The 14,673-nt window shown below is 48.4% G+C and overlaps 1 protein-coding gene across 1 annotated transcript in view; it reads right to left on the reverse strand.

Moving 5' to 3' along the window:
- The window catches only part of LOC142557184 (uncharacterized), a 109,571-nt gene that overhangs the window by 15,263 nt on the left and 79,635 nt on the right, over window positions 1-14,673 (reverse strand). The window contains exons 4-5 of the mRNA XM_075668856.1: window positions 6,790-6,968; window positions 1,251-1,464 (exon numbers count right to left, since the gene is read on the reverse strand). Coding sequence (XP_075524971.1) covers window positions 1,251-1,464; window positions 6,790-6,968 — 393 coding nt within the window. The remainder of the gene's footprint in view (window positions 1-1,250; window positions 1,465-6,789; window positions 6,969-14,673) is intronic.

Below are 14,673 nucleotides of genomic sequence, written 5' to 3' on the forward strand. Positions count from 1 at the left end.
TACGGCTAACGCCCTCACCTTTAAGGGATCTCTCTATTGAGCCTTTGATAGGGGCAATTGAAGTTTTCTTTTTGAGACTTTTTTTTGTGTCCCGTATAGACATGAAGATAGCTGGGACACACGACAGCAAAAATAAAAAAAAAACTTAATGAAATAAATTCTAATAGCAATCGTTGCCAAACTCTCGTGTCGGATATCTTGGTGATTGCCAGGTGGTCAGTATCATTGCACAGTTTTTCAACTACGGGCAGGCACAGTCACCGCAGGCATAGCTTGAGGTCGCTGTCGTATAGGATAAAATAATCCGATAGCCTTAAAAGCCAACTGCAACAAAATTTCACTTTGACTATATTGGTTACGTATGAGTAGTGTATGTACTACTGAAGCAATATCGGCAAAACTTTACGACTCGTATTTGCCTAATGTTCTTATTAGCACCCTTTTAATAGCATCTATACAGACGTCGCGTGCGCTTGCTGGTCAGACGATATCACTTAAACCCCGACACGCCGCCTCCGCGATCTGTCAGCGCGCCGCGGGCTGCAACGGATGACACCTAATCTCGGAGGTAATACTGAAAAGCCGCGCTCGCTGTCAACGTTCTGGGTCAAGCGTCACTTCCAGCGAGCGGTAGCGGTGTTTCTTTTTATTGCGATAATATTATATGGACACTCCAGGCGCATTTTTGCCGTCGGTGTCGCCGCCACCGTGACGGTCCAAGGGTGACAACACCGTCGCCGCGAGCCGTATGGTGTATATTCGAGTGAAAGCGTGCGAGGGTGAGCTGCCGATCGTGGCCAGATCTTGCGTGCGCAAGGGAGGCAAGCGGGGAGGAAGCGCGCCGTCTTCCGTTCGCGCGAAGAAACCGGGGAGAGGGGAGGTAGGAGGGCGCTGTACTTCGGCAGCAACTACGTATAACGCACGGTCACGCCGGCTTTATCTTGAAAGACATTTGCTTGGGCGGAACTGTGACTCTTTCTTTTTGTGTTTCCTCCCAGTTACGCTATAAGAGTTATCTATTTTTGCAAGATCTTCGTGGCCAATCTACTCGTCGTTCAAACGTGAAACATTGCACGGAGGCATGTACATATATATGCCTACAGTATCTGAAAGTAGCCTTCTATCCTAGTAAAATATACTGTTGTAATTGGCCTCTAATGGGACAAACCCATTAAGGGTGTAACAAACTCTTAAGGTTGTAGCGCATGGTTTTTTTTTTTACAATGATATAGAAGGTTCGTGACTCTCACACTTGTACTTGAGCAGGAACCCTCTGGCCGGCACGAAGCTCCTGGTGCGGAAGCGGACCACTAGTCGGCGCCCCGTGGAACGCAGGGTTCGAAGGCTGAGCCGCGACTCCCCGCAGGCGACCAGCAGTGGCCGGCCGGACTCCAGCACGCTCAGAGCATCTTCGACGCAGTCGGACTCACTCAGTGAGTCGAGAAGTGGCCCCGGAGCGCCGGGCTGCAAGAACCACAGATTGCTAAGTTACTCAATTGAATTATTCCTGACGGCAGAACGTTATCCGAGTACGCAATCTATATGGACTCTGATCACGGTAACCCTGATTAAGGTGCACATATTCCCGCGTTTAAAAGCACAACGATCGCCATGGTATCAAAGTTTTGGTTTCTTAGTTCATCCATCTATGCATTAGTTATGGACGCATACTACGTATTACTGCTAATGGAATGCGAGAATAGAGGATACGTAGGCGAGAAAATGGATGTCAGTGGCCGCATCTTGTGATGCAATGTCATTCAGCCAAACCGCGCACAAATTGCATTGCTTAGCTGATCGCGGGAACGTGTCGGCAGTGACGTAATTTTCACAGACGTGTTTTGGGGTCGTTCATTGCTTCTTTTTTTTTTTTTACGAGACGAGTCGTAAAAAAGTGGCCAATTCTACTTCCACCGGAAAATGGGGGTTATCGAAACTTGCCCTGCGTGCACGTGAACTTCGTCACGGTTAGGTAACCCGTAGGTAACGGTGCCGGATTGCGTCGGCCTTCCGCTCCCTCAGCTCGGGATCTTCTCACTGCTGTCGGATTGCGTGGTCTCGGGCGGCTCTAAAGGCGCGAGAGCAAGCGTCACTCGACGCTGCTGCGTTGGTTACGTTGGCCGCGCCAGCGCGTCGAACCAACAGTCGAACTAACCACTGTTGTTCTCGCCAACGAGACGTAACGTGCGCGCGCGCTCACGCTGCATTAGACTGCCCTTAACGGCTGGATCGGCGCGCCGACGGCGAGCCTTTTAACGGGCGAGTTTTCGCAGCCACTCGTCGAAGGCTGTCCATTTCTCGGGGGAACGCACAACGCGTGGCCGTCCCATTCGTTTCCCGAGACTGAACTGAACGGTAAGCGAAGCCGGCGCAGCGCGCGCGTTACACTTTCTTGACCTTTCCCTCCCGGCGGAAACGAAACGGCACGCGTGTGGGCCGAAACGGCCCACACGCGTGCGTGGCGTGTGCGCGCGCCTATGCAGCTGGAATCCTTGCTAATGACTCACGCTCCGACGATGGCGCAGCTGTCAACCCATCAAACCGCCCATACCCGCAGTTGCTCTGCCCTAGGAGAAAGTGCGTTTTTTTTTTTGCGGACCACCACAACGCCACTTGTGAGCCAATACAAGCTTTGCTTGAAAAAAGAATGGCAGTTTCACCTGAAGGCGAAGCATTGAAAGCGACAAGAAAGTATAGCGTTGTCTGGAAGGCGTCTCAGAGCATCGAGATGCCCTACACTGCTGCGCGAGCGTTGTGAGGAGCGCCGCCAATGGCGTTGCAGGTATCGCACCTGAATGGTACACGAACTGACGAGAAGGAACAATTGATTCGTTGAAAAAAGAGGTCAGAGCAGAGCGCCATCTAGTGGTGCCGCAATGAATCAAGCGGCGCACGCGGCACGCGCCTTCCGCTGTGATTGGTTAAACTGTCTGCCAACAGCGACGAAGTTTATCTGGGGAACCTAGTCATATAAAGCTTCGCTGTAAATAATTCACAGGATCTCTTATGTTATCCCTAAACGACTTGAAGGCGAAAGCCTGAGTGGCGATGCATTAAAGATAGACACATGATTTACTTCGTTTCACGTCCTCTTTTTTCACATTCCTCTGGCGTTGCATACTTCTTAGGTCGACCGCAGCTTCAGCTATAGCCACTTCCTCCCGACGGCGGTTACGATGAGTGGCATTTCGACCTGCTCTAGCCTCTTCCACCGTGGTGTACTCTTTCGGTCTTCCCTGCCCGCGACTAGGGCCTGGTGCGTCGTCGCCCCTAGTGATGCGTAACGAAGCTCTGAGCCCACGCGGCCACGTAAGCAAGGTGGGCGAGCGCGTTGCGAGCATGCTGCCGCCATTTCCCGAACGTTCTACGGGCGCCACCGATGACATTTCCCTCTTCCTCCCCAGCGCCGCCACCGCGCTTGCCCTCAACGCTCCTACTGCGCTGCTCCTTGCATATCCCTCCTCTTTCCCGGCGCCGCTGTTGCCTTTTCCTGCAACGGCCTCCGGTTCCGCCGCTGACATTTTCCTCAACTCTCCGACTGCGCTCCGTCGCCGTTTCTCAGAAGCCTCCTCCGGCGCTGGTGTTTCCCTTTCCCGGCACGCTTTGTTTTTCGGTACCTCACAACGCGCCCATATGACGCGAGCTTTAAACATAGGATTTCGCCTTAAACAGTATGCAGAAAACATTGACAATAATTGTCAATGTAAGTGAACAGCCCAGAGCAACGAAAAAGAAAGAGTACGAGCTAACAGCATGACCTGCCACTTTTCATGTGTAGGTTTTAAGGCGATAGCGTTAAGGGCCCGATTTCAGTGTCTCGCTTCCAGCGTCGACCGTCATTCCGTGAAGAAAATATTTACAAACCAGCATACCCAACCACTGAGGCCCTCCGTGTACTGCAAAGGAGTAAGTAAACTAATTTCTCAAAGTAAGATGCAACAGAAAACTCCTAAAGTACGACTTACACACAACCTAAAGACATGATAGCATCAGATTGTAATTTGAATATGCGAGAAAACATAATTCCGTTACGTAGGAACTTAAACACACGCCCATTTTCCGGCGTTTCTACCATTCACACAGCGGCGCGCCCAGTTCCTTGCTACACCTCCAGATGGCGGCCGCATCCGCGCATCTATCGCATCGCGGCCCACGCAAGAGGCCGCGTAGGCCGCGTTTCTACCAGAGAGCTCGCCTTCGTACATAGCGTTCGCCGCCAGCATTTCCCGGTAAGCATTACGGTTACATACGCTGCAGTTGCCAGGAAGCGTGAGAAGCAGTTGGGGATCTATGAATGTTATCGTGTTCCGCTCTTAAAGACGAAGCTTAAGCGCCCTCAAAATTTTTGTATGGTAGGTGCGATCGGTGTGTATACGGCCCTTCCCGAGTGGTGTGTTATAACAAGGCATATTCTTCCGAAAGTGGAAACTTGTAAAACGAGGTGAGACCGAAGGGATACTTTCGGCGTTTTTCAGCGACCTGTGACCTGAGTGACCGGAGAGATGCACTGGCCTTCCAGTTAATTTGTTAACAAAACGTCATTTCATGCACTGAAGCACACAAGTAACTGGAACGACAATGCGTTTCTCCGCAAAGTTCGCGAATTTATATCTCGAAACTGGTGTCGTCCTGAGAAGCCGTTCCAAATGGATCCACCTTGCGAAGTCCACTGCTAGAATTTGTAAATTGAAATATGTGTCATAATTAGCAAAAAGTTAATTAGTGAATTCTTATTAATTAGTCGATTTCGCATATCGATTTCTTGTGCAAGTAGTGGCCGCCGCTTCGAGTAGACCGGCTCATAAACTACAATTGAGCTATCCGCCACAGCCAACGATTAAACATTTTCAAAGTGCTCGCTGAAACACTCTGTATATGGATAATAATTCGTCTTCAAGCAAGCTTCGCTATAGTATTTTTCATTCTTTTAAATAAAGTTCGGTGCTTGTTTAGAAACGTTGACTATTAAGAATAGTAAAAATATTTGCCACTTGAACGGCATGTCTAAGCAATATTTGTAGAGAAACCGTGAGCCACTGACGAAGTTGAAATTGAAGAGTTCTATATAAATATGCGCGCACCACGCGCGCGATAAACGTCATGGCTATTAGGATCATAACAAAATTATCAAATGTGTCTCTCTCAGATCATCACTGCACATAACAATTGTGTACATCGTACATACTAAACATCATTTTGCATATCGCCACAATTAGTTTATGTGTAAGTGTGCGTTTCCGTGGGTCTGTTCTATATGTGAGTGAGGCCATGTGGACTCGGACATTCTTTTGAAGACGTTATCGTCCTGGTGGAATTGTGGCGTCACTGTGACTCACATGGTTCGTGTCATCTTTTGTTGAAATAAACTTTTTTCTATACGCCGCCTGATCGCGATCGGGGTGATCCGGATCTGTGTGCTGCTACATGGTCACCATCGGATGATAGAGAAATCAATTGAACCCGAGCGGACACTTGGCGAAAACTGGCAACAGGAAATACGTCACGCTAGCATTGATGCCAGCCGTTAGCTGACGCGAGCATCGGGAACAAAAAAAAAACGAATGTGAAATGTAGTTAACAAACAACGTTTCTTTTTTCATTCTTTCCCGCTAGAATGAAAGAAGTTTTGCGTATAAATGAACTTATACTTTGCGGCTTATTAAATGCGTAAGCATTTCATGGTTACCCAACGAGAAAACTGTCCGTCTGTCCGTCCGTTAATCGCGTAAGGCGATCGCCTTCAAGATAGAGCCAGCCAGCTGTGGAAGACGACGATGAATGCGCTAGCAGTGGCACGAAAATCGGGGGCGGAGGGGGCGCAACTTGAAATCGGGCGGTAGGTCAAGTTACGTTAACGCAAAAGAGGAGCCGGTTGCAGTAAACCCCTCATACGTCACGCGATTAAGCGGTGGTAGTTGGGTATGTTCAAGCTGCATTGCTTGAATGCTAATCGCATTAACCTCGACAATTATCGAGAAATGAGTTCTGTCGGAATCTTTTTTGTTTTGGTTCTGGTTAGGTATAGGCAAAAAAAAGAACCTATTTTCTTTCCTGACCATGATTTCCGAAATGACCACTTTGTCTAGGCAGACGGAGACACTGCTGCACCCACGTACCTCTGCCACTTGATCAAAGAACGAGTTTTCCGGGATTTTCATAACCCGCCGTGGTAACTCAGTGGGCGTACGGCGTTGCGCTGCTGAGCTCGATGTCGCGGGTTCGATCCCGACCGCGGCGGCCACGTTCACTTTTCGGCGGAGTGCAAAAAAGAAACGCTCGTGTACCAAGCATGGGCGCACATTAAAGAACCCTCTGGTGCTGAAGATTAGCCAGAAGTGCACCACTATACCGTATGCCTAATAAATGAGATCGCGGTGTTGACATGTGAAAGTGCAGAATTTAATTTGATTTTAAGTTTTAACAGACCGGAATTTGGCAATCAAAACGGACTGTAATAGGAACTGCGTCGTGGGGCTTTTAGTGACTCTGGAAAGGGTGGCAGTTGCCATCCTGCTTCTTGCTTTGCCGTTCCTCCCTTTCAACGGTATATGTTTTCAAACCGAATAATAATAATAACGATGGGCGGCGAAGACGAAGGGAGGCCGGTGGTATACGCCCTTAACCTCTGAGGAAAGCCGAATTGGCTCCCAGAAGTATCGGGTTTTAATAAATTCTCTATTGAGTTGGAGACGTTCAAGAATAGTCCATTAATTATGGCAGCCAGCCAGGTTATTCGATAAAAAAAATTTAGCCTCCGAAACTGGCTCGTTTTGCACACAGTCTACTCACCCTGGGCGGCCTGATGGACACGTCGAGTATCCTGAGCACGATGGTCTGTCCCGGCGACGCCTCCAGGAGCCAGGAGCAGTTGGACAGCGCAGGGTAGAAGTGCGGGAAACCGGGGGAGGACAGGTAGCCCTCGGTCGGAGACCGCAAGTGGGTGCCACACTTTTGCATCAGCGAGCGCTCTGCACAGACAAGTTGGTTTCACACGAGTTATACATCGGAGGCTAGGCTGACCAGGTTTTTGCGGACCGGGCTAGCCAGCCTTTCACCGTGCTGCGCAGCGTGGGACCAGACAAAGGACTCAAACGATCGAGTGGTGTGGACAAGTGCTATAGACAACGTCTCAGACAGACGTATATTAGTGGTCAATAGTTCGACGTGAAGTGGTTCGCACGTGTTTCCGTGCAATGGGAGAGGCGTTCGTCCTGCAGTGGACATAATGCAGGATGACGATGATGATGGTGATTTTCGCGGGCAACAAGTAGAGACGTTCTTTCAGTCTGACCAGCGATTTTAGGCTTTCGCATCACTTGCCGTCAAATTGAACGCGAAGGCGCTTGTACGATACACGACGCAATCGTCAAGCTGAACCTGCGGTACAATCAAGCGCAGAATTTTTAAAACTCTCTAATTTGCTCCACAACTAACGCCACTCGTTTTATTCGACTCACAATCGGTTAGCCTAAGCGTTTTTACCTTTATAAACTAGCCTATACTGCGAAGTTAATATGAAACTAGAATGTAAGTTCATGCAGATAAGCAAAGTAGTGAGAACGTTACCATCAGCATAAACTCAAACGCCAAGTATAAAATCACTGGAGTGATTTGCTGCATTTCCCAGTTCACCTGGGCTCGTGCGACGTAAGGGCTCTTTTCGTTCGATTCTATTCGTTCCTTGTCGCCCATCGCAGCGAGCGGCCGATACCGGCGGTAACTAATGCGCGGCGTCCTGCCAGCCAATGACGAAGGACCAGAAGAATGAGAAAGGACGAGAACCGTTACGTAATGCGACCACCACACCTGCAACCGCGGTTGAACCGAGGCTCCTAAACGTACATTTGCGACTTTAAAATCGCTTATAAGCAGACCACAGTGCGACTGTACATCGAGCTCTCATTTAATAACGCGTATACCACGCTTTCTGGTAAGTTTATTAGTGCTCGCGTTTTCAATTTTGTGCTGATTGTACATTCTTTGAAGGCCGCGGGACCATCCAGTACATTAAAACGCTTGTGTCTCTTGCTTGCTTAACGCTTGCTTAAAGCGCTTGTGTCTCGTCCTTGGTACTTTGTGGTTGCATGTGTTTGCGCTGTTACAATTTTTATGTCAACCATCCAGTACAGAGGAGAAGGCGGGTCCAAGCTTGGTTCACTGCATGTAATCCTGCGCCTAGCCATAACGATAACCCTGTTATAACCATCAATTTTAGGGTGGTTTTTACGGGGCTAGGGGCATCGCGATGAGCGAATTGCACTATTGAATTACCCTATGCGTGGAGTGGGAAAAAAAAGAGAGAGAATGAAGGAAAACGATACACGTGGCGTGACCTGGCGTTGAGGAAAGAAGAAGAGGTCGGGTTAAGTTCGGGCGCCGTTTATAGTATCAGTCGGCAAGAAGAAAACCATAATACAGGGAGCACTCTGTTATTCCTCGATGCCGTTGGCTGTTTCCTGTTTGTCGCCCATGTCTCATTTAGGCGAGCGCGGGCGAGAGAGGACGCTTTAGAGAAGTCAGCTTTTCCTCTTACTCGAGTCGGCCGCGGCGACCGTCAGCGCGCCGACGTAATTCTGGCAACTGCAATAACATGTAATGCAAAAGGATAGAAAGTTGGGTGAGTCGGTACGGTAACATGATACGGTAACAACCCAAGATCATGTAATAATTTGATAGGAGTGGCAACTGACCCCTGTGTTTTGTCGAAGGGTTAACGGTTACCCCACTCTAAGGAAAGTTTACATCCTTTGTGTGCTTACTTTTTATTGAAATGAAAATAAAAGAAAGAGACGTAGTCACCTTATAATGGTGACGGCTACTCCTTTTCTCATAGCAGAAACGACAATATAAAAGAAATGTGTAGAAAAATGAAAAAAAGAAGAAAAAATATCACTTCATACGGTGAGAAAGCCACAGCACAGTCCTATATGCCTATGAACATAACAGTGTAAAAGTCAAATGCAAGTTTCACCACAATGAGTTCGTAAATAAAGTCACAAACACACACACACACGGCCGTGATGTAGACTTCGATAAGCATATAAACAGATGAGGAATTACAGTGTTAAAATAATTCACGCACAAAAAAATGTATAACACGTTATATACAAGCACTAATAATTACAAATAGAAGAATGTTTTAGTGACATCGTGTGATTGTTCAGTGCAATACCTAATATTTGTTGAGGATGCCTGTGTCTTCATAAAAATGTTTAATTGCGTTCAATGCTATTCGCTATGCTATTTTCTATGGTCATGGGCCCAGTAATTTTGCGAGTGAGAAAGGCCGGTGAGGATCGATGGAGTGTAGCTCTTGTTCTAGCTGCTGTGTTTGTATCTCGTATATGGGGCATTCGAGGAGTAGCTGGCGAACATCCTCATCGTCGTGGCCACAGGAGCAAGCCGGGGAAGGAGCCCGTTTGATGCGATGCAAGAAATGTTTTGTGTATGCTGTCCCAAGGCGCAGTCGGTGAATTAGTGTCTCGATACTTTTAAAAAGTTGTACATCCAGCTGGTATTCGAGTTGAGGGTCTACTTCGTAAAGTATTGATTCCTTAGTGTTTCCATTAAACCATGTTGACATACACAAGTCTTTCTTTAGTACTCTCAATATCCGTTTTGTGTCCATTGGTGATAAAGGGATGAGTTCAATTTCTGCGTCTTTATGGGCTGATTTTGCCAATGAGTCCGCTAGTTCGTTGCCTGCCATACAAGCATGGCCCGGGACCCACTGTAACATCACTTCATGTTTCCTTTCATTAGCCTGACTTAAACTGCTCAATATTGCGTATGGTATTCGTGCGTGTGGTTGGCTGTCATCAATATTTTCAAGGCATGCTAAAGCCGATAAGGAGCCCGTGCAAATTACCCACTTTGTTGGTGTCTCATGTCTTTTGATAAAATGAGCGGCTTGGAACATTGCCACTAATTCCGCTATTGTCGGTGACGACGTGCGTCCTAGTCGACAAGCGCACTCTACCTCTAAGGATGGTATAACATAAGCTTTGTGGGCTTATCTTGTCCCACAGCAATCAACCAAGAGAAGAGACTGTAGCTTCAGGAAGAGATATTCCACGATGAACACCGTCCGTATCGTCAGTCGGGTAACTGAGGAAGCTACGGAGCACAACCAACCTCTCGATGTGGGGCTTTCATAGTACGTGAAAAGCCGTGCGATTCAGCAGAGATACCAGCAGTCACTGAGGCAGTGCGGAATCGAAAAAACTGCCTTTACAAATGCGCATTTTTGCAATGTATAAACCCTCAACCGACAGGCAATCTGCCGTGCACCTTGGCATCTTATGGTAGCCACTGAAACAGTCAGTATTGCAGAGATGCCAGTTCTCTGACGTCCTCGACTACGCTTCACTTCTATTAGCACCCATTTTATAACTCTTCACAGACCACCGGTTATGTGGTCTACATGTCACATGACCTGCCAAGCTCCATTTTTTTCCCCTCCTATATCAACTAGAATATCGGCTACACCACCTTTTGCTGCGACGTGTTTTATGATAGCAATCACAACGAACGATCGTGTTATCGCTGCGGGGATGACGATAGATAGCGAAAGGAGTTATCGTTCTATTGGGAATAAGAAATGCGAGACGAGAATTAAAGGAAACTGATTTTAACGGTACGTTACCTTCAGTTAGCACAGCCAACCCAACTTTCATCAAAACAGAGTTAGCAAGCGCTGTGAAAAACACTCCTTTCGAGTGTGCCCAGAGACCCACAATTTAATAATAATAATAATAATAATAATAATAATAATAATAATAATAATAATAATAATAATAATAATAATAATACCCGCCGTGGTTGCTCAATGGCTATGGTGTTGGGCTGCTGAGCACGAGGTCGCGGGATCGAATCCCGGCCACGGCGGCCGCATTTCGATGGGGGCGAAATGCGAAAACACCCGTGTGCTTAGATTTAGGTGCACGTTAAAGAACGCCAGGAGGTCAAAATTTCCGGAGTCCTCCACTACGGCGTGCCTCATAATCAGAAAGTGGTTTTGGCACGTAAAACCCCAAGTATTATTATATAATAATAATAATAAGAAGAAGAAGAACAACAACAACAACAACAATTGCGCTCTCGGTGCCTGTAAGAGCTGAGGTTTGCCGCAAAGGCCAACTTCCAGGTGTAGAATGACGAAAGGGTTTGTTTCCGAGCCGGCGTTTCCGCACAGTTTACACGAGCGCAAAATGAAAAACATGACGAGGCATCACGTAATTCCATTTCCGGGTATCCGCAGATCGCACGCGCTGCACGTTTTCCGGCAGTTGGCGACACAGCTGCGCAGCTGGGTTGCGAGAGAGCAAATTGAAAAAAAAAAAAAAAACCCGAGCGCGGTTTCGGGGGCGCGACAGGTTCATCACGTCGCCGCAGTCCGCTGCCTCTCGCTCACGAACGGCTCACGCAGAATAACACGAATATGGCGAGTCTCTCCGGCACCCTTGGCAGGATCGTACGCATACGCGCAATTCACAGCGCCCTCCTGTTGTCATATTTTGCTTAGAATGCTGTCGGAGGACCCCGACGCAATAGGCCTCTTTTTCCTGTATACGCTCGCGTACCCAGTGGTGGTAAATGGGCCAAGGGGCGTTCTTGGGACAGGTTCTTGTAGCACGAAAACATGATCCTTTTGAGCAGTTTTTCTTTTTTTTTTGTAGCAGTCAACAACGACGATTCTGAACGGTTGTCGGCCGGACACTACTCATGCGCACCAAAAGATGATTCCAGACTACCAGCGAACCTCATTACAAATATTCTCGATGAAGATAATCCACGTACGTGACCACTCAACAACAAATTACAACCATCACGCGGCTGCATTGAGTCAACCTGCACGGTAGAAGCAGAACATACCCCCCGACTCCAAGGGGACGAGCCACAAAAAGGCACACACAAAAAAAAAAAAATCACTCGCGGCGATACAGTCACAAGGTACGTTGGTCCACCATTCGAGCAATTTTATTTTAGGGCTAAAGTCGTCTAGCTAGTAGAACGACTAAGCTACAAGTCCGCTGCGTTACGAGCACACACAGCTAAAACGCAACACAGCGAAGCAGCTAATTACATCCGAGTCGGTATAAGTTCCAGTTTGCTCGAGCGCCACGACACAGCTGGCGCGCCGAACGCGTCAAGTGCGCGTCGTCGGTTGAGGAATACCTCTCCCACCAAGGTCACACAGTACGAACGGGGGACATGAGAACGAATTGGAATGGACCGAACGAGCCCCCCACAACTGGGCCCAACATACTAACTTCCTTCTAAAGTACACGCACAACTGGCGAATATGGCGCACAGTTTGCCAATGGCGGACCACGAACATGCGGGAGCGCGTACAGGATTGGATTAACTCAGTGACCCTTTTAGCTAATTTAGCTTTACGAATGGCTGGAGACGCAACGGCACTCTTGGCATATGATGGTATTAACCGCCACTTGGTGCTGCCCACAACTCCTCTTCAGAGTGGCCTACGAGAGCTTTAGAGCAGCTTGGGAGCATGAAGTTTCTCTCGTATATGTAGCCTGGATGTATAGCAGCTCTAACGGAATGTAGCAGATTGGAGCCGTTGTAGCAGTAGTCCCTCCACTGGATACGTTTATCTCTAGTGCAACTGTAAACGCGATGTTCGACATTCATCGCACTGGCGAATTCAGAGGACAAGGGGGGTGGGGAGGCGACATCCCGCTCTCCCTTCCCCCTAGACATGCTGCTGGCACTTCAGCGCTAACAGTATGGAGTTTGACGTGAGTCCCCACCCCCTTCCCTCTCCCATTTACTGCATAGTTTGACGAGGTCCCGGCTTGAGGCTGACCTAAATCCGCCCCTGAACAGTGCAGTTCCCGATCCCGCGTGCACTGTGAGCTATGTGCGTATAGGGACATTTAACACGTTAAAGTACTGCTCACCTCCCATAATGCTATAGCTAAAAATGGCGGCTAAGGGCGGCGTACAAACGAACTCCCATGCAGGCCTTCTCGCGGGGAAGTTAAAGCGAGAGGGGAACAAAAAAAGAAGTATCGGGCTCCAGAAGGCAAGTGCGCCCACACAATGCGAAAATGCTGCAAGTGCTAAGTACGCACCTACTAGAAAGATCGATCGTGATCGCCATCTCCGGACAAACCAAAGCGTGTAGAGCGCCGCCTACTAATCTGACTGATCGAACGTTTAGGAACACTCCGCACCCAAAGCCTCGCGTCTAAGCCGGTTTATAGATTATGTCTGTTTTACATAAATGATGAATGCCCACGCACAACTACCGGAATGCCCGCGGCGTTGCGAAAGGGGAACACAATCTTGATAGCTGCGTATTGCCGCGGCCGCTCGTATTGCGTTGGAGTAAGGTGCCGTAAAAGGAAATAATAATAATAATAATAATAATAATAATAATAATAATAATAATAATAATAATAATAATAATAAAGGAAGAAATGCATAGACTAGATCGTCAGCTGAGAAAACTTGCGCTTTCTAGCGGATAAGTGCAGAACTGTGGCTTCGGCGCGGAAACGTGACGTTGACTCTAGAGGCACCACGCCTCAAGTCACGTGGCTTCTACGCGCTGAACAATATTCCTTCGTTTGAAGTGCAGTTGTACGGACGGCAACTTCTTCGGCGCAGAGTAACGTACGATAGCGCGCAATTCGAAAGCGACAGTTTCCCAACAGTGTTTCATGCCATAAATGTTCGGCGGGCATGAGCGACAGCCCCCCCTCCCCCCCCCCAAAAAAAAAGAAGAAAAGAAACAGAGGGGCTGAAATCACAAAGCCCTTTAGACGTTCGTAAGTGTTCCTTGCCATTGGACGGTCACCTTGGTTAATAATATGCCCAGCATCAGGATTGGCTGTGATTTTCTCTTACGAACAATTCTAACGTAAGAGCGTTCTGTCAATACGGGCCCACCAATGGATTGATGATGCACGATGTTTGTACTTTCTTTCTTTATTAGTGTCGCCGTGTACGGCAGCTGCCCTTGCTGGCCACTGCACGCAATTCTTGCGCGGCGCAGAATGCGAAGGGCCGTAAAGCACGCGTGGTCGATACCTGTACGCGCGGAAGCAACGAGCGTCTTAATCCGAGGTCGTATGCATATATATAATGTTTCCAAAAGTACGCGCGCGTTCTGTGTGCACACGGGATTTGGCCGTAGGGGTTCGGCTTTATGCACGCCAGGGGCGCGCCGAGGGCTGATTAACGGAGCCCGCTGATCCGTTCCAGACGAGGCCGTTCGACGCAGACGACGAGGCGTTCCAGGCTCATCGACTGTCGTCTGCCCTAATGAACGAAGCCTATCTGCGGTGCTGAAGGGCTCGCGTTATCCCGAAAGCAAACTCAACCAAAAGAACGTGTTCTTCCATCTATCGCACGCTTAACTTTCTTAATTTTCTTTATTAACTTGGAAGGTACAAGCATCCGTTAGCGTCCGGGAAAGACCCGCCATCGCTGCTGCAGCGTTGCGCGACATTGACGAGCGGCATTTTCTCAGATTCAAAGCCGAGATAATTTCTGTACGTCACACCGAGGTAGGTGTTTGCTACGGAAAGGAGTTGCATTGCAGGGGCATCCAGCAGGTGCTGCATTTTTCAGACGATAGAGCTAGCGATACGACGCCGATAACGGACAAGCAATGAAGACTTTTCGTGGCAACGTACAGTATAA

The sequence above is a fragment of the Dermacentor variabilis genome, chromosome 9 (assembly GCF_050947875.1).
Source record: "Dermacentor variabilis isolate Ectoservices chromosome 9, ASM5094787v1, whole genome shotgun sequence".
NCBI classification, from domain to species: Eukaryota; Metazoa; Arthropoda; class Arachnida; order Ixodida; family Ixodidae; genus Dermacentor; species Dermacentor variabilis.